The sequence below is a fragment of the Mustelus asterias genome, chromosome 28 (assembly GCF_964213995.1).
Source record: "Mustelus asterias chromosome 28, sMusAst1.hap1.1, whole genome shotgun sequence".
Taxonomy (NCBI): Eukaryota; Metazoa; Chordata; class Chondrichthyes; order Carcharhiniformes; family Triakidae; genus Mustelus; species Mustelus asterias.
In genome coordinates this window covers 13,149,934-13,173,292 of record NC_135828.1, presented here as the reverse complement: position 1 = coordinate 13,173,292, position 23,359 = coordinate 13,149,934, and the positions used below count along the sequence as shown (strand labels likewise).

General features: G+C 43.7%; 1 protein-coding gene across 15 annotated transcripts in view; it reads right to left on the bottom strand.

The window, feature by feature from the left end:
• dlg5a (discs, large homolog 5a (Drosophila)) overlaps window positions 1-23,359 on the bottom strand; it is a 210,359-nt gene that overhangs the window by 79,480 nt on the left and 107,520 nt on the right. For all 15 annotated transcript variants that reach the window (XR_013495633.1, XM_078199527.1, XM_078199533.1 and 12 more), the window contains exons 7-8: window positions 17,609-17,792; window positions 328-599 (exon numbers count right to left, since the gene is read on the bottom strand). Coding sequence is in view for 14 of the 15 variants with exons in the window: in XM_078199527.1 (XP_078055653.1) it covers window positions 328-599; window positions 17,609-17,792 (456 nt within the window). In the remaining variant the exon portion in view is untranslated. The remainder of the gene's footprint in view (window positions 1-327; window positions 600-17,608; window positions 17,793-23,359) is intronic.

Below are 23,359 nucleotides of genomic sequence, written 5' to 3'. Positions count from 1 at the left end.
CAGGCTTGATGGGCTGAATGGCCTTCTTTTGCACTGTAGGGATTCTGTGATTCTAGTTGGACTGTTAGAAAAAAAATGACTAAAAATGATCCGACCATTACGCTCACCTGTTCCCTTACATGATGTAATCTCTGATACCACCCTCCCCTCTTGGAATTCAGCATTGCAAAAATACAATGTTAAATGTGACTTGAAAAGCCAGGTTGTTAAAGGATTCCCCTTTGTGCCATTCATAATGGATTAATATGCTACCTTTCTCATACCACATTGTTTTTTTGGGGGGGGGAGGGTGTATACAATAACTATTGTGTCAGGTTAGTTCTTCACCTCTTCAATGTAGATAAATACTGCTGCTGAATTGATGTTTTCTCCACCACAGCAGCGTCTGTCTGCTTCATCAGCATCTCGTTCTGTTTCTGAAAGCGCCGATTCTCTTCTTCCATCCGCTCCAGACGGCTGAGGTCGGTGTTATGATTGGCAATCTTCTCGTTGTACCGTTTTCTTAGTGCATCATAGTCTTTCTTTAAACCTTCTAATTTGTCCATGGCAGTATCGTATAGTTTATTTAGAATCTCAGACGAGCCATTTTCCCTCATAACCTGCAAATAACCAAAGACAATTGAATCCATTTATTTTGGCCCAGCTCCCAAGAGCTACTATTGTGGTGTCTTAATATGTTAAAAGCTTTAACAGTGGATATCACCACAGTGCAAAATTCCCCAGACAGCCCGTTGCAAGATACTAGTGGCGTTTATTCTGCAACAAGTTTCAGTTTCCCACTTAAGTCCGATACAAATCGCAGGAAGCAGAATAGATGCTTTTTAAAAGCAGTTTTAATGTTAATGATGCTTTGTTGATTACAGAGAGCGAGTGTAATGGAAAAATTACAGTCTTCTGTGGCTCTGCTGTCCAGAGGGATGAAACGCAATAGGCATGCTCTCATTCCTCCCTTGCCAACTTGCCCGTTCTTTCAATGAGAGACACTGTCAACAAAATACAAACAAATAATGCCAATATTCACACCTTTCAAAATATATCAGTGGTTAAAAAAAATTCTAATTAAATTTAGCGTGACCAAAATATTTTCCAAAACTAACCCAAGATTTAGTTGAAATTGTTCCCCCTGGCTAAAGAGTAAAGACAACAGCTCTGATCGTCATGCACCAGGAAGGGCCCGTGTTTGCTCCTTGGTTGGTGTTGAGTTGCTTGATCGCAACCTAAGCAGAGATAGGGATACCACAAGTGACTCCAGCACCCTGGTTAGGATGTGGAGATGCTGGTGTTGGACAGGGGTGGGCACAGTAAGAAATCTCACGACACCTGGTTAAAGTCCAACAGGTTTATTTGGAATCACGAGCTTTCGGAGCGCTGCGCCTTCATCAGGTGAGTGGAGCGCTGCTCATTCGTCACTCACTTGATGAAGGAGCAGCGCTCCGAAAGCTCGTGATTCCAAATAAACCTGTTGGACTTTAACCTGGTGTTGTGAGACTTCTTACTGTGCCCTGGTTAGGACAAAGGAAAATTGACCACTACAGACTTCTAACAGGAGTTGGCATGAGGAATTGTAAACCGTATAAGAACTAGTTTCAAAAGGGTCAGGGACACTTTTACTGTACTCCACAGCTGAAACGCCTGCCGACAACGCCAATATTCACAAATCATCACCAGCCACTTGAGCAAAGATCTAGAAAATGACTTATGTACCCTGAATGCACCAGAAACAAAAAAACTGGGAGAAAAAACAGAGCAAAATAAACTCCTTTTGAAGCTAGTCTCATAAGTAATATTATTGTGCATTAATGTTCTTCTAAGTAGATACTCATTCTATGAGTCATTGCTAACTGGTTGCAGTATTTTTGATTTGATTTATTGTCACATGTATTGGGATACAGTGAAAAGTATTGTTTCTTGCACGCTATACAGACAAAACATACCATTCATACATAGTACATACATACAGCGTACATAGGAGAGAAGGAAAGGAGAGGGCGCAGAATGTAGTGTTACAGTCATAGCTAGGGTGCAGAGAAAGATCAGCTTAATGTAGGTCCATTCAAAAGTCTGACAGCAGCAGGGAAGCTGCTGTTCTAGAGTTGGTTGGTACGTGACCTCAGATTTTTGTATCTTTTCCCCGAAGGAAGAAGGTGGAAGAGAGAATGCCCGGGTTGCGTGGGGTCCTTGATTATGCTGGCTGCTTTGCCAAGGCAGCGGGAAGTGTAGACAGAGTCAATGGATGGGAGGCTGGATTGGCCATGCCAAATTGCCCCTTAGTGTCAGGTGTGACTAGCTAAGGTAAATGCATGGGGTCATGGGGATAGCACTTGGGTGGGATTGTGGTCGGTGCAGACACAATGGGCCAAATGGCCTCCTTCTGCACTGTAGGATCCAAATTATGCTGGCTGCCTTTCCGAGGCAGCGGGAAGTGTAGACAGAGTCAATGAATGGATTGATTTTGACCAGATATCATCTGCATTATACAACCCAGTATTTTCTTCTCATTTATAACATTTGAAAATGTAAACAGAACAAACTGTGTTCTCCTGCTAAGGCTAAATAACTACGGTTTCACAATGGTCTTACAACACAGTATCAGCTCTCCCACACATACATTTCCATCCTGAAAAATGCCAACTCTGGCATTTTTGCAGCATTTTGAATGATAACCACTGAAACAGATTGCCTTTTCAATCAGTCTCATCTCTTAGCGTTGATCACAAACTCACTCCAAGTGCGTGCCCGGCTAAGGAGAACAACCAAAGACTAAAGTGTCAGATTGCAACACCTGATATCAAAAATATAGCAACAGTAACAATCCCAAACAGAAATTCAACCTCTATGTAAAGAATTGAGTTTTTGTTATAAAACAGACAAGGTGGTTGCATTAGTATTTGATAACAACAATGACATTAATTATACGTGGTCTGGAACCAGATAAACTATGAAAGTCAAAGAAAACCTCAGTGTAAACCCATCTAAAGGACTTGTAACATTTTCAGTACTTTTTAACCTGAGTCCTGGGACAGAGGCACCAAGCTGACATGTGTCTATAGACCTGTGCTTATGGGTGGCACGGTGACACAGTGGTGAGCACTGCTGCCTCAGTGCCAGGGATCGATTCCCGGCTTGAGTCACTGTCTGTGCAGAGTCTGCACATTCTCGGTGTGTCTGCCTGAGTTTCCTCTGGATGCTCCGGTTTCCTTCCACAGTCGGAAAGACATGCTGGTTAGGTACATTGGCCATGCTAAATTCTCCCTCACTGTACCCGAACAGGCGCTGGAGTGTGGTGATTAGAGGATTTTCACAGTAACTTCTTTGCTGTGTTGATGTAAGCCTACTTGTGACACTAATAAATAAACTTCAAAAACTTTAACTTTAAGTTGCCCTGTACTACCCTTCATCTTTACAACCATCGAAAGCTGACTTGGAAAGCAGAAATCTGTCTTCCCCACATTTGCAGAAGACCTACCGCCCATTTTCCAAACCAGCCTCGAGTGAGTTTATGGGAGGCACAATACGGTATATAAAGAATTCTTTGACTTTAAAAAAAAATCTATTAAAAAATGTTGCTGTGAAAACACATTAAGCTGATCCAATGCAACCCATCCGGCCCAGCAAATTCAGAGAAGACCAGTGAGGGAGGGTGGGTCCCAGTGCAATACAAGTAAAACTAAACAAAGAGTTTCTGCCGTAAACAATTGAACAAAGAAATAATGACTTTTGTCTTTCACAACTGCAGGATGTCCTAAATCGATTGACAATTAAGTATTTCAGATGTGTCGTCAGTGTTGTAATGTATTTGGCCATCGCAAATTTACACAAACAGCAATGTGATAATGATCCAAAGATGTGCGGGTTAGGTTGATTGGCCAGGTTAAAAATTGCCCCTTAGAGTCCTGGGATGCATAGGTTAGAGGGATTAGCGGGTAAATTAGTGGGTTAAAAAAAAGGGATTAGCGGGTAGGGCCTGGGTGGGATTGTGGTTGGTGCAGACTCGATGGGCCGAATGGCCTCCTTCTGCACTGTAGGGTTTCTATGATTTCTATGATCAGATCATCTGGTTTTCATGATGTTGATTGAGGGGTAAATATTAGCCAAGACACTGGGAAGAATGACTGTGTCAGAAGGCTTTCAAGTTTGAAATTGTTAATGAAACTTAGACGAAAAGATCTGTGCATCAGGAGCTGACAGTTGTGCACTTATGGTGAAGGAAGAACTAAATCAATTTGGGCAAGAAATTATCTCCATCCCCACACTAAAACTTGCAGTTCTCAACATAGGCAGCAGATGGTGCCATAGTCAAATCAGTGGAGTAACCAACTATCAAGCAGTAGGGAGCAACATACACCATTATAACAGGACCACCTGAATGTCAACTTTCCTGAGCCAAGCTAAACATCCCTTCAACCAGCAGTTTCAACCAAGGGTAAAGGTCTGGTGCCAGATCAAATGTGGCCTTTGTGATTGCACCGTCTGGTGCTCAGTAACTGGGGACAGCTCAAAACGAAACGAAAAATTAAAGAATAGAAACAATGAGAACATACTTTCCAACATTTGGATTTATCTGTTATCAGCTGCAACAACGCACTGAACAGTCTTTCAATAAAGCTCCTTCTCCCGTTCCCCTTCCAGAAGCCTCTGTTTAAAATCAACTATAATTCATCATTTACAATCGAGGCACTTCACAATTCTGTCTGCACTAAACGTTTGCCACTAGATGTTAATTTTCCTATTTGGTCAACAATGATGAAACTCCGTGCGTTAACAGAGCCATTAAGACAAAAACGCGTATTTATAGAATCCCTACAGTGCCAAAGGAGGCCATTCAACCCATCGAGTCTGCACTGACTCTCCATCAGAGCATCCTATCCAGGCCCCATCGCCATATCCCCACATACTTAACCCGCCAATCCCCCCCTAACCCACACATCTTGGGACGCTACGTGGCAATTAAGCATGGCCAATCAACCTAACCTGCACATCTTCATTCATGTTCTTAATTTCCTGTAAACACACGTCTTACTTTGCTTCCCAATCCAAAGGGTATCTGTCTCTGAACTTTGATCGGCTCTTGAAAGGTTTCACCCATGCCAAGAATAATGGAAAAGCTCTGACTCATACAGTGCTGGAGGGCACACTCAGAATAAATGGCTGAAAAGCAGGAAGTGGAGATTCCAGATCTCAACCAAATTTGCCTATTGTTTCCCCTTGTGTTGTTCTGTATACAAATGCAAGTGAGTATCGGCAAAGTATGGAGGTGATTACGATGTCTGCACAACAAAACAATTAAGACGTAGCATGCACTAGAAGTGTTTATAGCAAGTGCTTCCTTCAAGGAGGGAGGGATGCCAGTGCTGGGACGTGGAACACTTGTGTTTTTCTTCGACAATTAGGCCCAATTTTAACTGGTTCAAAATCCACCCACTTTGCAGAGAGTTAAAATTGGGTCCTGTCAGAACCAACTCATTTCAGATTAAGGGTCCCCGCAGCGGTACTTCGTTCAACTCAGCCAGAACGTTCAATTCCCAGTTTAAACATCTCCAAGAAACCTGAATCAGATTTTCAATTCCACGGCACCTAGCGGCAAATTATGTAGATGTCAGCCCAGGTCAAGCGGCAAATGGATTAAGACAGCACCAATAAATATCAGATGATGACCTTAAGGCAAGAGGAAAGTTCAGACCTTCATCCCATCTCTGTTACACTTTTACAAAAGAAAATCTTCAAGTTTACATACATAGGGAAAGAAAATGATCTTTCAGGCCCACATGTGCTTGCCCCACTTTTCTGGCTATCACGTCCCATTTACTAACCAGCCATCGCCTTGGCAGGGGGAAAGGAATACCAGTGGTCAACTGGAGACCTCTGGTAATATAATCTTCACCAACACCTCAAAGACAGCCAAGCCACAAGTTATTACCCAGAAAGCAATTGCGGGATCTGGATGGTGACCTAATCCTCTGTTAGCTTCCTCCAATGTTGCTTTTCTCTCTTTATATCTTTCTCAGTCCTGATTTTCTCTATTATTCGGGGCTTGGATTTCCCCCAATTCTCTTGGCTGCAGTGGTTTTGCTTCACTGCCTTGCCCTCCTTCTTGTACCACCCACCTAAATTAAGGATGTTAATTCAGGATCTGCTGAGACGTCACACACCAGCTGTTGTACCACGCTGAGAAACAGCAATAACCGTGACTGCAGGGTTTTGCCGGACAGGATTTGAACCTAATCAACGTTGGTTTTGTTTACTCTGTAATTCATGATTATTCCTGAAAATTTATTCCATTATCTCACCCAATAGTCACGTAATACTGATGGATTTGCAGTTCCTTGGGCTGATATCATTCCCCTTTTGAAAATGAACCTAGTTCCAATCTACCGGGACTTCTTACTTAAAGTAAAAAGTTAAAGTTTATTTATTAGTCACAAGTAAGGCTTACATTAACACAGCAACCAAGTTACTGTGAAATTCCTCTAGTCGCCACACTCCGGCGCCTGTTCGGGTGAATGCACCCTAACCAGCACGTCTTTCAGACTGTGGGAGGAAACCAGAACACCCGGAGGAAACCCACGCAGACACTGGGAGAATGTGCAAACTCCGCACAGAGAGGGATTGGTAACCAACTCCATCCGAGTTACTATCAATATTTCAGAGCCTATTCCTCATCTCTCAGATTTTCAAGATAAGTAGCATCTATTGCTAGGAATTCACTTGCTTTCGGCCGCACAGTTAATTTAACAGTTTAATCTTAGTTAGATAATATTTGATCAATTCTATTGCTGTTTAGGGAGAGCTTGCTGTTGATGTCTTCTCCACAGAACACATGGAGATACTTAGCATTTAATAGATATGTTAAAAATTCTATGGCATTATTTAAGTGAAAGAATAATATTTACCCAGAGCCATCCTCAAATCAATAACACCAAAAACAGATCAACTACTCATTCAGTAGCCATTTGAGACATTGCAAAATGTACACAGCGTAAATTGTAAGCAGGTTGAAGCAACTCACATGAAGCTATTTAAAACGTTTCTTGAGATGCAATAATCCATTATAAAAACGCAAGTGCATTTATTCTTTAGCTGAACAGCAATTATTTAAATCTCAAGGTGTGCCAATGCTTCATGCTTATTTAAGGTGCATTAAAATCGATAGGGAATGGTGATTATTCCCTACCCCAGAACAAAAAACTAATGCCCGAACTCCAGAGAAGTATATCTGGGTGGCTGGGGATACCCCAAAGAAGGGCTGGGCACCTCCCACTCCCCATGCCCGCCAATTTCAGAAGTTCCCAGGCAAGGGTTGCACAGAAAAAGTTAGAAGAATTAAATCCACCTAGCCTCTGGGTAACTGCTGTACAGACCCACGCTCACACCCCCACATCGCCGCCAACCCCAATCTCTGAACCCACAGGGGACCTGCTTGCCCCAACCCCCGAGCATCACTACCCTCCCCAGCACCATGGGACTAACCCCAATTGACCCCATTACCCCTCACCCCCTCCAACCTGGGCCCCCACACAGTCTGAACTTCCCACCCAGCCCAACTGTCCGACCACACCCCACCTAACTGTTAATGACTTAAAGAGGTGTGGTCCCCTTCCATCTGATTCTCCAGTGCGCGACCGAAGGCTTCAGGAGCACACTGCCCCACATACTGCTCACTCGACATGAGTCAGGAAGTTGGGCAACACAGGACTGAGAAGATTTCCATGAAAGAAAGTAGAGTGTGGTGTGACAATCCAACTCTGTTTGATTTACTGGTCCTGAACCTCTGCGGAATAGCAATGTGGTAAGATTTCTTAGAATCTTAGAAACCCTACAGCAGAGAGAGAGGCCATTCGGCCCATCGAGTCTGCACCGACCACAATCCCACCCAGGCCCTACATATCCCCCATATCCTTACATATTTACCCACTAATCCCTCTAACCTACGCATCCCAGGACACTAAGGGCAATTTTAGCATGGCCAATCAACCTAACCTGCACATCTTTGGACTGTGGGAGGAAACCGGAGCACCCGGAGGAAATCCACGCAAACACGAAGAGAATGTGCAAACTCCACACAGACAGTGACCCAAGCCGGGAATCGAACCCAGGTCCCTGGAGCTGTGAAGCAGCAGTGCTAACCACTGTGCTACCGTGCCGTGATTTGCATGGTTTCAGATCAATAAGTGCCAATCTCAAAACAATCCACTGCCATCTCCAAAGATGTGCGGGGTAGGTGTTTTGGCCATGCTAAATTGCCCCTTAGCGTCAGGGGGATGAGCAGGGTAAATACATGGGGTTACAGGGATAGGACCTGGGTGAGATTGTCGTCAGTGCAGGCTCGATGGGCCAAATAGCTTTCTGCTGCACTGTAGGGATTCTATGATTCAATGGCCTAATCAAGGGTTTTCTATCACATATGGTGCAAAGTTTTTGTTTGCCCTTGTTAATAAATTAAAATTTAAAGTTTATTTATTAGTCACAAGTAAGGCTTACATTAACACTGCAATGAAGTTACTGTGAAAATCCCCTAGTCGCCACACTCTGACACCTGTTCGGGTCAATGCACCCTAACCAGCACTTCTTTCAGATTTGGAAAGATTCTGAAGTTAGAGGATAATTCACGTTTTCAATGATTAACATGTGCATGCATTTGAATCATAGAATCCTACAGTGCACAAGGAGGCCATTCGGCCCATCGAGTCTGCACCGACCACAATCCCACCCAGGCCCTATCCCCATAGCCGTATGCATTTACCCTAGCTGGTCCCCCTGACACTAAGGGGCAATTCAGCATGGCCAATCCACCTAACCCACACATCTTTGGGGAGTGGGAGGAAACCGGAGCACCCGGAGGAAACCCAGGCAGACACAGGGAGCATGTGCAAACTCCACACAGACAGTGACCCAAGCCGGGAATCGAACCCGGGTCCCTGGCGCTGTGAAGCAGCACTGTGCCACCGTGTCGCCCCTGCATGTGCACTGTACAGAAGTTGCAGTATAGACTCAAATTTGGTTAGGTTTGATTGCCATTATGAAATTGTATTGATAAAAACATCCAGGTTCGATTCCCGGCTTGGGTCACTGTCTGTGTGGAGTCTGCACATTCTCCCCGTGTCTGCGTGCGTTTCCTCCGGGTGCTCTGGTTTCCTCCCACAGTCCAAAGATGCGCAGGTTAGGTGGATTGGCCATGCTAAACCGCCCCTTAGTGTCAGGGGGACTAGCTAGGGTAAATGCATGGGGATAGGACCTGGGTGGGATTGTGGTCGGTGCAGACTCGATGTGCCGAATGGCCTCCTTCTGCACTGTAGGGATTCTATGATTCTAATTCATGCACATGCTAATCACTGAAAAACATAAGTTATCCTCTAACAGCAGAATCTTTCCAAATGTGAAAACCAAGCTCTGGAAGGACAAAACGTCACTTGTGTAGTTCGCAGTGGTCTTTTGACATTCACGTCTGTCGGGTGGTTTACTCTGTTTGCTAACTCTGCTTTAGTTTCCGAGAGTTTTGTTTCAGCTTGGGAGTTCAGGAGTTGCGTTTCAGTCAAATAAAGTCAGCCCCGCTCACACCTCTGCTTGTTTTGACGCACAGTGGCTGGTTTTACAAACTAAGCTCTTTCCTCGCACCAAGTGAGCGGCAGACTTAACATTTCCAGGAACCTTTGCCACATCGCTGCTTCAGTCCTTTCTTTCCAAACCATGAACTTTTCTATAAAATCTCCCCCTTGGAGATGTGTCAGCTAAATGTTTATATATAGTTCCAAAATGTTCACTTCATTCAATTTGCAAAGGCTTTCTTTCTCTAATCTGAATTTAAAAAGCATTCATCAAACAAGTCGCATTGTCCGACGTGAATGGGAGCTCTGAACCTGAATAAGCAGGCTTGATTCAATCATCCCCTTGGCCTTTAAGTGTTGGAGGCCTAAAGGGAAAAGTCATCTATCTGCGGCCTCTCTAAAAAACAAAGCTGATGCATCACTATCAGGAATAAAAACACCACCCTTCACTGTGTCAACCTCAAAGGCAGCATTCTTTGCCCTAGTTAACATTATGTACATGTGTAAGTTTTAACACGTCGAGCCAAGTAGCCTTTCTAATTAATTCGGCTCCGCTGACAAAAAGCCTGATAGTTTTTAAAGATCGTTGCATCAATAAAAAGTGTGATGCAGGGAAAAACATCCTCACATTCCTTCCTCTCCAATCAAATCAATAATTCAAGGAACACACTTAGCAGAATGTATACTTCCCAAAAATTGCATTTTCAGAATAATCAGCATCTGGGACTCAGAAAATATCAACTTAAAGTAGTTTATTTAATTAGTCACAAGTAGGCTTACATTAACACTGCAATGAAGTTACAATGAAAATCCCCTAGTCGCCACACTCCGGCGCCTGCTCGGGTACACTGAGGGAGAATTTAGCATGGCCAATGCACCTCTTTGGACTGTGGGAAACTCATGCAGAAACAGGGAGAACATGCAAACTCCACACAGACAGTGACCCAAGCCGGGAATCGAACCCGGGTCCCCTGGCGCTGTGAGGCAGCAGTGCTAACCACTGTGCCACCCAACTTGTTCCAATGTGGAGGTTCTTTATAGTGTACAAAAAGGAGGAAAATATAGATCGTTGTATTTTGCTCCTGAGCATTTGAGAGGGAAAAGCATTACACTCTCAGAATCAGATTTCATGTCTTTCAATGTTGTCACCTGCAGAGATCTGCAAAGTCGTGTGTCCCTCCTTGCTAGGTATCACTGATGGACACACCGCATCTCCAGCTGGTAGTAACATTTCCACAGTTGTGTGGGTCTGGATTTACTCCTGGACGAGTTTAAAATAATAATCTCCATTGTTTTCAATGGAGCAGTCACGAAGCAACCGAACATCGGAGTTTGGATTTGATTTGCAAAACTGCACAAGATACAAGGCACACTATGCAAAATATGCAGCAACAGAATTGGACTGGAAGCAAACTCTGCCTGGAAATTTCAAAACTATGGATTTCTCCCAGGTAAAATCATAAAACAATCCTAAAGAGCTGGGAATGATTCGCCTGGTTTTCCTTGGAAATTCCAGCTCGTGAGCGTCTGCAATCTCTCGGTGGAGCTGATATATTAACATACTACTTATGGAATAACTGGGAGGGTAGCACGTTGATAGAACTCAGGTTCTTATCTGTTATGGCCACACAGCAAATTCCTGAATTTAACCAGCACATATTTAAGATGAACTAGGAAGGCAGGCAGTAAATGGAAAACTGGATGCATTTTTTCCCCAATACTGTGCCACCAACCTCAAGCACTCACTATCCTGTGCATTTCACATGCAGTTTAGAAGCATTCTCTCAACAAAAAGATATGAATTATCCCTTAAAAGGGCGGTACGGTGGCACAGTGGTTAGCACGGCTGCCTCACAGCGCCAGGGACCCGGGTTTCATTCCCGGCTTGGGTCACTGTCTGAGTGGAGTTTGTACTTTCTCCCCGTGTCTGCGTGGTTTCCTCCGGTTTCCTCCCACACTCCAATAATGTGCGGGTTAGGTGGATCGGCCATGCTAAATTAACCTTGGTGTCAGGGGGATTAGCAGGGTAAATATGAGGGGTTACGGGAATAGGGCCTGGGTGGGATTGTGGTCGGTGCAGACCCGATGGGCCAAATGGCCTCCTTCCGCACTGTAGGGATTCTATGAAAAGAAAGTGCATTTAGCTCATCCTAAAACACGCATTTACTCTACACTATGTAGAAAAAAGTTGCATCTGAATTTTATCAATAGTTAGCATAATAACCAGATTTTCACTTCTCTGTTCTTCATACAAGTTCGATCATCTCATCATAGATGAGCCTTTTCCCTTCACTTTTCCACAACTCGCTGACGCACTCTACACCCCCATTGCTGCCTGCCTGGTTTTAGAGGCATTTTCCCCTTTTGTCAGTTCATAGTCGCACTCTCCCTTCCTCATCTATTAAAAGAATAAGAGTTCCTAGTTTCTCCAAGCAATGGTTTTCTACTGGAGGCAAATAACAGCGTCAGGCAAGAGCTGATAAACATCTTAAAACTGAAGCAGAAGAACATCAGGAAATGGGATAAAAGTAAGATTTCCAGGCAGATAATTTTGGACATCAAATCACCCCTGCAATGAGCATTCCTAGTTTACCAGATTAAAAAGTCCACGTTTGCATCGAGTGCACACATTCCCAAGGCGGAGGTGGATGTGCAGAAGAGGGAGAGGAACAGGTGGGTCGAAAATAAAATGAACAAATCACTAGGGTTGGTTCTCTCAACTCTCTTCATAACCAATTGGAAAACTAAGTTTAAGTTTATTTATTAGTGTCACAAGTCATTAACACTGCAATGTAACACTACATTCTGCACTCTCTCATTTCCTTCTCTATGAACGGTATGTTTTGTCTGTATAGTGCACAAGAAACAATACTTTTCACTGTATGTTAATACATGTGACAATAATAAATCAAATCAAATCAAGTTACTGTGAAAATCCCCTAGTCGCCACACTCGGGCGCCTGTTCGGGTACACCTGAGGGAGAATTTAACATGGCCAATACACCTAACCAGGGGTTGGACTGTGGGAGGAAACCGGAGGAAACCCACGCAGACACAGGGGGAATGTGCAGACTCCACCCAGACAGTGATCCAAGCTGGGAATCGAACACGAGTCTCTGGCGCTGTGAGGCAGCAGTGCTAACCACTGTGCCGCCCTGTACTAACAGGTGTGAAAATCCATTCTTTTAACTGAGGAATAATGTTATGCACTAGGACACCATAAAAAGAAATTTAAAAAAAAATAGAAGCCATTAAAAAGTCAAAAACAAATTGGTTTAGATTGCGAGAAATGGCAGAATAATATAATAACAGCTTCAGGCCCAGTATATCAACCTGCACCATTTTCTAATGAATTATTTAAAAGGTTATTTGATAGATTAGACTTCTTAATAGAAGAGTGATTTAAAATTAATGCATTGTCCATTGTGTACAGATCTTCCCTGACACTTCATATAAAGCAAATCTATTCTCTCTCCCATTGTTCAGCCCCTGCAAAATGGTGCATTGAGTTATTCAACTTCTTTCACAAAGAATAGGACCCAACTAACTCCTAAGGTGGTTATACTTGGCAGTCTCTCACAGCTACATAACACCACTGAAAAATAAAGCTTTTTTCATAATGCTGGCTAGATCGATCACAACTTTTAGCTCTTGAAAAGTACACTTTGGCTGGAGTAGCATGTAAGAATACAAGGAGTGCTTCCATGGAAATGCCCAATGAAATGGAGTGTGCTTTCTTATGGTCATCATAGTCCCACTCAATCTAAACACAACAGTGGTTCACCCATTAGTAACCCATCAGCCAATTTAGTAACACAAGGTGAAACTATTGTACACCAATAACTAATCTTCAGTTATCAATATTGCCTCCAATGGTGAATTTATTCTTCTTGCTAAGCAAACAAAGCATTTATATAGTGCCTTATTGCGCTAATTGTCACAACTTGTTCCACAATCGGCGAATTGCTGTATGAAGGGCGGCACGGTAGCGCAGTGGTTAGCACTGCTGCTTCACAGCTCCAGGGTCCCGGGTTCGATCCCCGGCTCGGGTCCACTGTCTGTGTGGAGTTTGCACATTCTCCTCGTGTCTGCGTGGGTTTCCTCCGGGTGCTCCGGTTTCCTCCCACAGTCCAAAGATGTGCGGGTTAGGTTGATTGGCCAGGTTAAAAATTGCCCCTTAGAATCCTAAGATGCGTAGGTTAGAGGGATTAGCGGGTAAATATGTGGGGGTAGGGTCTGGGTGCGATTGTGGTCGGTGCAGACTCGATGGGCCGAATGGCCTCCTTCTGCACTGTAGGGTTTCTATGATTTCTATGAAATGCAATGAGAAAATGCGGGGCCTAATTTGTGCACAGCCAAGCTATTTTTGGTGCTGTTAGTATCTTATATTAGTATATTACTATATTATATACAAGTGGCATGGTGGCACAGTGGTGAGCATTACTGTCTCACAGCAGCAGGGACCCTCGATTCCCGACTTGGGTCACTGCCTGTGTAGAGTTTGCACATTCTCCCCGTGTCTGCGTGGGTTTCCTCCCCTCCGAAAGACGTGCTGGTTAGGTGCCATTGGCCATGCTAAATTCTCCCTCAGTGTACCCGAACAGGTGCTGGAGTGTGGCGACTAGGGATTTTCACAGTAGCTTCATTGCGGAGTTAATGTAAGCCTACTTGTGACACTAATAAATAAACTTTAAATGAGGCGATCGAAAAATTTGATTGTTTTGCTTTACGAACAGAGGAAGAGGAGGAGGACCCTGAGATGTTCCTCAAACTGTTTAGGCTAACGTAAGCCTTCTTGTGATTAGTAAATAAATTTTAAATAATATACATCAACAGGAGCTTCAAGAGCCCAGGACTAAATCTTAGTTGAGGGAACCCTGCTGAGAATAGGGAGCAGAACCCAGAGAAATGAACTGGCAAATGAACTGGCAACCTTACTGAGCATTGTTTCTTCAGAGATGTCTGTTTTAATGGAGAACTTGAGATAAATCAGTTTTTAAAGAATTACATTATTTTTATATAATTTCTGTATGGATGTGCACTTGTATTGAGGTCCGTGTGAAAACACCAGCTACTGAAAGCTTTTATAGCTTCAGTGAGTCAAGTGGTTTGTTTTGTGGTGATTTCTTTATCCCCCTCTGTTGCCGCTTGGTGTTTTTTCCCCCTACTGCATGAATTAATGGCAGTGTCATTTGAACCAATTTGCATGACGCACTTAACATACAATGCATTGTGGCTGAATTAAGTATCAGCTTTAGTAATCACTCAATTTTGAATTAAATCAAATCACTCAATCTAAACCTCTGAGCTATGACTAAGATTGAAGATTTGTTGGATCCATGCTTTAATGACACAGGTTAGAGGTTGGACGCAGCCTTAATCCCAAGCTTCAGGCACTTGCATCTTCTATCCAGCAACACCCATCACTATTTTCAGAAGACAAACTGTTTGCAATGTCTTTGCAGGCCTCATTTATTGCGACAATATCCCATACACCAAACACAGGCTGTGCCAGTCCCAATACCCCCTGAAGAGTCAAAGGACACGAAACATTAATACTATTTCTCTCCTAACAGGTGCTGGCAGACCAGCTGAGTTTTTCCGTCATCCTCTGTTCTCATTTCAGATTCCAGCATCCACAGCATTTTGCTCATTTTACCCCATTTACCGACGGCCCCTGCTTTCGCAGACCTTCAACCTCATTCACACGTTCCAGCAGCTCCAAGTCTTTCACCTGTCTGATCTTAAACTCACTATTCAACTGAATAGATGCTATCTATTACCCTTTCTTCCCGACTAGGGCGGCACGGTGGCACAGTGGTCAGCACTGTTGCCTCACAGCAAGAAGTTTAACAACACCAGGTTAAAGTCCAACAGGTTTATTTGGTAGCAAAAGCCACACAAGCTTTCGGAGCTGCAAGCCCCTTCTTCAGGTGAGTGGGAATTCTGTTCACAAACAGAGCATATAAAGACACAGACTCAATTTACATGAATAATGGTTGGAATGCGAATACTTACAACTAATCAAGTCTTTAAGAAACAAAACAATGTGAGTGGGGAGAGCATCAAGACAGGCTAAAAAGATGTGTATTGCCTCACAGCACCAGGGACCTGGGTTCGATTCCCGGCTTGGGTCACTGTCTGTGCGGAGTCTGCACATTCCCCCCGTGTCTGCGTGGGTTTCCTCCGGGTGCTGCAGTTTCCTCCCACAGTCCGAAAAACGCGCTGGTAAGGCGCATTGGCCGTGCTAAATTCTCCCTCAGTGTACCCGAACAGGCACCGGAGTGTGGCGACTAGGGGATTTTCACAGTAACTTCATTGCAGTGTTAATGTAAGCCTACTTGTAGCTCATAAATAAATAAAACCTGTAGGATTTGCAGGATGCTGGTGTTTTGCTTAAAGCTGTTATAGTTCTAATAGCAGCTGTGCTCAGAAAAGGAAGCTTAAAAAATATAACATGCAGTCTTACAAAGTTTTCACGGAAATTGAAATTAATTCACTGTCTTGCACTTCACCCAGTGTCACTTTTCTTATTTTTGAGACTTGTGTCATTTTTTTCCAGCTCGAATTTGCTCTGGAACCGGTAAACTTCAGCTACATTCCAGGAACTTGCAACATCTGCGGAGGCCCAACCAGGCATTGGACGAGAACCTCCAGATTGCATCACTGTCATCCTACGCATAACTCCAGGAATGGAATCACTGATTGCGAAGTGCAGCTTAAGTCCATTTCCTTGTGCTCTAATTGGGGTTGTGTTTACAAACTGCAAACCATGAATCTTGCTGCCAATCACCACTTGAAGTCAACCCAGCTTCTAATTATAGAAACATAAACTCTTCCAGATGCAGTTTCTGACTGGAAGCGAGATTCAGGAAAATAAATGCTCAGAGTACCACATCATCCACTCAGCACTTTTCAACAGGCAGACTTGGTAAGAAAAATGGACTTATGTAAGTTATGTTTAATAAGTCCAAAGGTGTGCAATTTAGGTTTGTTAGCCATGCTAAATATGAGGGGTTACAGGAATATGGCCTGGGTGGGATTGTGATCAGTGCAGACTTGATGGGCTGAATGGCCTCCTTCTGCACTGTCGGGATTCTATGATTCCTTAAATGGAAGCGATGGATCTCTCAAAACAGTTTGGGTGTCAGTTGTAATGGAAATTATATGCAACTAAGACCTTTTTTTTTACTGTTTGAAGAATTGGGAGTTAATAAGATATAGAAACGATTATAAAACAAGATTCAGTGCACCTCAAAGATTGTTAAAATTCGGTTTCCTACTCTTCAGCCTTTGAGTGTCCCATTCCCTGCCCACACTGCGCCCCTGCCCCAACCACAGTTTCCAGCCTGATTGTGCTCTATCCGGCTGGCTCAAGTTAAAAACATAATGATCATAAAGATACTCCATTGCCCAGACCAAAGGATCAATAACCATTCCAAACGATCCAAAAGGAAGTATCTTCTTCTGGTATTTTCTTTTAGCTATATCCAATCAAATCCAATCAAAGTCTCAACCAGTCAGACATTATAGATCCAAGCTGACAAGACAGGCAAGCCTCTTCCTGACTTGGGCTTGATCTACATGATCCAAGCTGATAGGGGCAGGCATTGCACCTCCTCCAGTGCTTGATCTCATTTGCATCTTAGCCAAAAGGCCTAGATGCCGTTTTTAAAAATTGCTTCAAATGAAGCCTCAGTGTAACCTCATTGACATCTACCAAATGCAGGACAGCAAAACTACGCTTGATCTCAGCCAAAAGGCCGAGAGGTGACTTCCTATGATATTTTAGCTTTGGCTAATTACTGGCAGCCTAGGAACAAAAATTCCATACAAAACTCTCTCCCCCCCACCCTTAATGTGGCACTGGGCTGCATTCTGCACATGCTCCCAATTCACTACCATCACATGCAGGAGGGGAGAATTTCCAAACAAAGCGGATGATGCACGGTCCCAACTGCTCTGAAATATAAAGTCTTACGCTCTGAAATATAATTCATTATAACAGATGATAACTGAGAGGCAACTTTAACAAGAATATGCATCAGCGGGTGCTCAACACCTACTTGCTGCTGTTGACTGCGGAGGTCAGTGATCTCCCTCTGATCCTCCTCATGGAGTCTTTTCAGCTCCTCACAGGTCTGTTGGACATGATTGTGTTCCCGTAGCAACTGGGTGTTCTCCCTCTTGATGACCTCCATTTCTTCCTTGAGTTGAGACTGATCATTCCGCAGGCGACTGTGCAATGTGCTAAAGGAGGAAGAAGAAGAGCGTTTTGGGTTGGGAAGTACTGGTAAGATTTCCTTGTTGCATCATCAGCCTAACCCATTGTTTAATGGTTAACAAATTCAGCATGCAATCACTGTAAATAATTTACAATAAATTATTATAGCCTCCACTTTTCAAGCTAAACATGGACACGCTTACTTCAGAAAAGTTGACCTCTGTTCACCTCGTACCTCAGTGTAAACAACCAACCTTACTGGAAGACTGATAAGAATAAATTGTTGGATTACAAGATAATGCGCTTCGTGTTTCAAGTGCTGTACATGCTGAATCTTTGCAAATATTACATTCCCGCATTATAACTGACTGAAGTTTATCCATTAGACAACTAGCAGCTCCAAGAAAATGGCAATCTTGTTGGGTCAGGTGGCTTCCTTCCAATTTCAGTTCTTGCATTGTCATATTAAAAGAAACATCCTCATGGAAGTAAAGTTGCCAAATTGTCATGGACATCTTTATTAGCAGAATATTAATCCTACGCTACAAAAATGTGCGGGTTAGGTCGAATGGCCATGCTAAATTGCCCCTTAGTGTCAGGGCGATTAGCAGTGTAAATAAATGGGGTTACGGGGATTGGGTCTGGGTGGGATTGTCGTCGATGCAGGCTCGATGGGCTGAATTGCCTCTTTCTGCACTGTGGAGATTCTATAATTCTATGAAAATGTACACAGCAAAGAAAATTAAAATGTCACATTTAAACACTTGGATTTTGCTCAACCTATCTTTTCCTGCTTTTATTGGCTCATACCATTTAAGAATCAGTTTTAAAGCACAAAACATGGCCTTTCAGTACACTGGCTGCACCACTTCTCTAAAGAGCTGTCCAGTTAACCCCTATTCTTTTTTCCCCTCCATTTTGTTTAAACATTTCATTCACTTTCCTTTTACTTGCGATTATGGATTCTGACGTTCATCGCTATTTCTGGGGGTATGGCATTCTAAAGTAAAGTTTATTTGTTCATCACAGGTAGGCTTACATTAACACTTCAATGAAGTTACACTCCGGCGCCTGTTCGGGTCACTGCACCTAATCAGCGCGTCTTTCAGACTGTGGAAGGAAACCGGAGCGCCCGGAGGAAACCCACGCAGATACAGGGAGAATTATGCAGACTCTGCACAGACAGTGACCCAAGCTGGGAATTGAACACGGGTCCCCGGCGCGGTGAGGCAGCAGTGCTAACCACTGTGCCGCCCCCTATTCCATTCCCTAACCATACTCTACATGAAGAACAATATTTCAAACTTCTTCCTTCATCCTTAAGGTGGTGATCTTCAAAATTACTCACCTTAGTTATCAAATTGCCAACAATCTAAATCTGTATTTGGCAGGCTCTGCAAGTATTTAAGTTGATCTATCTTTCCAAATTATTTGACACAAGCTGGAAATCAATTGTGACGGCTATTTGAATGAAGTTCTGCAGGAAACCTATTTTTTTATTTCACAGGGATTTCAGGAAGTGTGCATGCAGGAGAAAACATACTCACTGGATTTTCATTCAAACATTCTTTTTATTAAATTAATGATTTTGCAATTAATTACTCAGCCGTGTAAGCTAGTTCGTTATCATGCTGCAATGAGCACAAATGTATTAATTATTAATTTTCAGGAATTGGTTAAAGATACATTTTTAGCTTTCTCTGGGTAGGAATCTTGCAAATATAAAAAACAAATAAGAACAAAGAACAGTACAGCACAGGAACAGGCCTTTGGCTCTCCAAACCCATGCCGATCATGATGCCCTAATCCTGCTTTGTGTGTACAGGACATACCTGCACAATTTTCCACATTGCTGAACAGATAGCAATGGTACCATTGGTACAACAGTAAGAGTTTTAACAACACCAGGTTAAAGTCCAACAGGTTTATTTGATAGCAAATGCCATTAGCTTTCGGAGCGCTGCTCCTTCGTCAGATGGAGTGGATGTCTGCTCACAAGCAAGGCACACAGAGACACAAACTCAAGTTACAGAATACTGATTAGAATGCGAATCTTTACAACTAATCAAGTCTTAAAGATACAGACAATGTGAGTGGAGAGAGCATTAGGCACAGGTTAAAGAAATGTGTATTGTCTCCAGACAGGACAGCCAGTGAGATTCTGCAGGTCCAGGCAAGCTGTGGGGGTTACCGATAGTGTGACATGAACCCAAGATCCCGGTTGAGGCCGTCCTCATGTGTGCGGAACTTGGCTATCAGTTTCTGCTCAGAGACTCTGCGCTGTTGTATGTCATGAAGGCCGCCTTGGAGAACGCTTACCCGAATATCAGAAGCCGAATGCCCGTGACCGCTGAAGTGCTCCCCCACAGGAAGAGAACAGTCTTGCCTGATGATTGTCGAGCGGTGTTCATTCATCCGTTGTCATAGCATCTGCATGGTTTCCCCAATGTACCATGCCTCTTGCAACCTCTGCAAGACGTGCCGGATCATCGACACGGATGCCATCATCTCACGTGAGAACACTATCTACCAGGTACATGGTACCTACTCTTGCAACTCGGCCAACATTGTCTACCTGATATGATGCAGGAAAGGATGTCCCGAGGCATGGTACATGGGCATTCGACCTCTGATCTTCGGATAAGCATTCTCCAAGGCAGCCTTCACGACACACGATAGCGCAGAGTCGCTGAGCAGAAACTGATAGCCAAGTTCCGCACACATGAGGACGGCCTAAACCGGGATCTAGGGTTCACGTCACACTATCAGTAACCCCCACAGCTTGCCTGGACCTGCAGAATCTCACTGGCTGTCCTGCCTGGAGACAAAACACATTTCTTTAACCTGTGCCTAATGCTCTCTCCACTCACATTGTCTGTATCTTTAAGACTTGATTAGCTGTAAAGATTCGCATTCTAATCAGTATTCTGTAACTTGAGTTTGTGTCTCTGTATGCCTTGCTTGTGAGCAGACATCCACTCCATCTGATGAAAGAGCAGCACTCCAAAAGCTAATGGCATTTGCTATCAAATAAACCTGTTGGACTTTAACCTGGTGTTGTTAAAACTCTTACTGTGTTTACCCCAGTCCAACGCCGGCATCTCCACATCATGACCATTGGTATCATTCAGGGAAGACATTGGGTGGCCCGGTGGCCAGTGGTTAGTGCCGATGCCTCACAATGCCAGGGACCCGGGTTCGATTCCCGGCTTGGGTCACTGTCTGTGCGGAATTTGCACGTTCTCCCCATGTCTGCATGGGTTTCCTTCAGGTGCTCCGGTTTCCTCCCACAGTCCAAAGATGTGCACGTTAGGTGGATTGACCATGCTAAATTATCCCTTAGTGTCAGGGTGACTCGCTAGGGTCAATGCATGGGGATAGGGCCTGGTGGAATTGTGGTCAGTGCAGTCTCGATGGGCCGAATGGCCTCCTTCTGCACTGTAGGATTCAATGAGATGCCAGTGTTGTAGCTGTACTGGAACAACTTGGCTAAGGGCACGGCAAGTCCTGGAACATAAGTCTCCAGTATTACTGCCAGAGCCCATAGCTTTTGCAGTACCCAGTGCTTTTCGCCATTTCTTGATATCACGTGCAGTGAATCAAATTGGCTGAATTCTAGCATCTATGATGCACATGACCTCAGGAGGAGGCCAAGGTGGATCATCCACTCAACACTTCTGGCCGAAGATTGTTACAAATATTACAGCCTTGTCTTTTGCACTGATATGGTGTGTCATGAATGTGCCAGCAAGTCCAAAGTCTTGTAAATTGAGTTTGTGTCTTTATATGCCCTGTTTGTGAACAGAACTCCCACTTACCTGGTGGTATTTTAACCTGGTGTTGTTAAAACTCTTACTTTTCAGGTGGTATTTTAGAGAATGCAAGTCCCAACAACGAGGTTCGAAGCCACCAGGTATTTCACAGGATGTGAATCCAAATAACAAGATTAGTAGGTGTAGAAAGACCAAAAACATACATCATCCTGCTGATAGGAAATACTTCGGGGAGACAATGGTACCATTCAGGGAAGACTGAGATATGATAATGTCAGTACTAGCAGAAGCCAAGGGGATAGACAGCCAAATATACAAAGGGAAACAATGATATAATTGGCAACCGTTTTGTGGAGGCAGCAAGGCAGTATCCATCTAGCACAGAGTCCAGCTATCAGCCTGTAAGCCAATGCTGGTTAGCAGACCAGAAGCAAACATGCAGAGTACCTTCGTGGAGGCAGTTAAAACCCTCATCTTCGTTGAACCAAGGAGCAACACTCCTCCTCCTCCTCCCCCACCCCCAATAATAACTACTCAACTGTATACAGTGTGGTAACTATAAGTTGGCTTTTATTATAGATCTATTGGGTTGGATGTTGTTTGGGCCGAGGGAAGTCCTGAAGTAGCTTAGATCTTGCAAATGAACTTTGGATCAGAAGGGTAATTTCTACTTAAACTGCGTGGGTGTCTTCAGTAGGCTTGCATGCAACTGTTTCAGATTATAATAGTCTCATTCTTGTATATGTGCCTTTTCTATGTTGTAATCAATAGTCTTTAATAATTGCTATACTACGACTGGACTGGTTACTGTCCTCCCTGGGTATCACACGTGGCCCCTTATACCGTTCCTGTAGACAAAACAATGTCACCACGAACTGGTGTTTCCAAGTTGGGCCTCTCTCGCAGTTATCATCAGCTGGGTTCGTGACAGCTGGGTTCCACCATCATTGAGGAAAGGAATATTTGTGGAGCCTCCTCAAGCAGCGAGTTAATTGTCCATCACCATTCACGACTTGATGGGACAGGACTGCAGAGCTTAGGTCTGATCTGTTGCTTGTGGGATCGCTTAGCTCTGTCTATTGCATGCTAAGCAGCATGTAAGTAGTCCTGAGTTGTAGGTTCACCAGGCTAACAGTTTATTTTTTAGGTATGCCTGTTGCTGCTCCTGGCATGCAGTCCTGCACTCTTCACTGAAAGAAGTCTCACAACACCAGGTTAAAGTCCAACAGGTTTATTTGGTAGCAAAAGCCACTAGCTTTCGGAGCGCTGCTCCTTCGTCAGGTAAGTGGGAGTTCTGTTCACAAACAGGGCATATAAAGACACAAACTCAATTTACAAAATAATGGTTGGAATGCGAGACTTTACAGGTAATCAAGTCTTAAAGGCCGGTCCAACGCCGGCATCTCCACATCATTCTTCACTGAAACCATGACATCTTAAGTCATGTTTAGGTGTTACAAAAAAAAAAGTACTTTGTGGTGGATTCTAGGTCTCAAAATAAAGAACCTCAGAAACCAAAAAGGGAATGGGGAGGGAAATAGAGCAGTCTTAAGCTGTGTACACTCTTCTATTTAAATGTGTAAAACTGTTCCATGTGCGTAAAGTAACTCTTTTTGCTGTGTAATTATATAGTGAACCACAGGAAAATGGGTTGATGCATTTCCCCTTCAGTGCTGTTGTTGATGCCTGCAGCATTGGAAACTGTGAGACAAAGCTAAAGAAGTGGTTTTCATAGCAGCAATATAAACAAGGGCAGAGGTAGACATTGTTTCTGGCTGGCTGTACTTGCTGGCAGTGCATTTTTCTTCGCTCACCAGCAA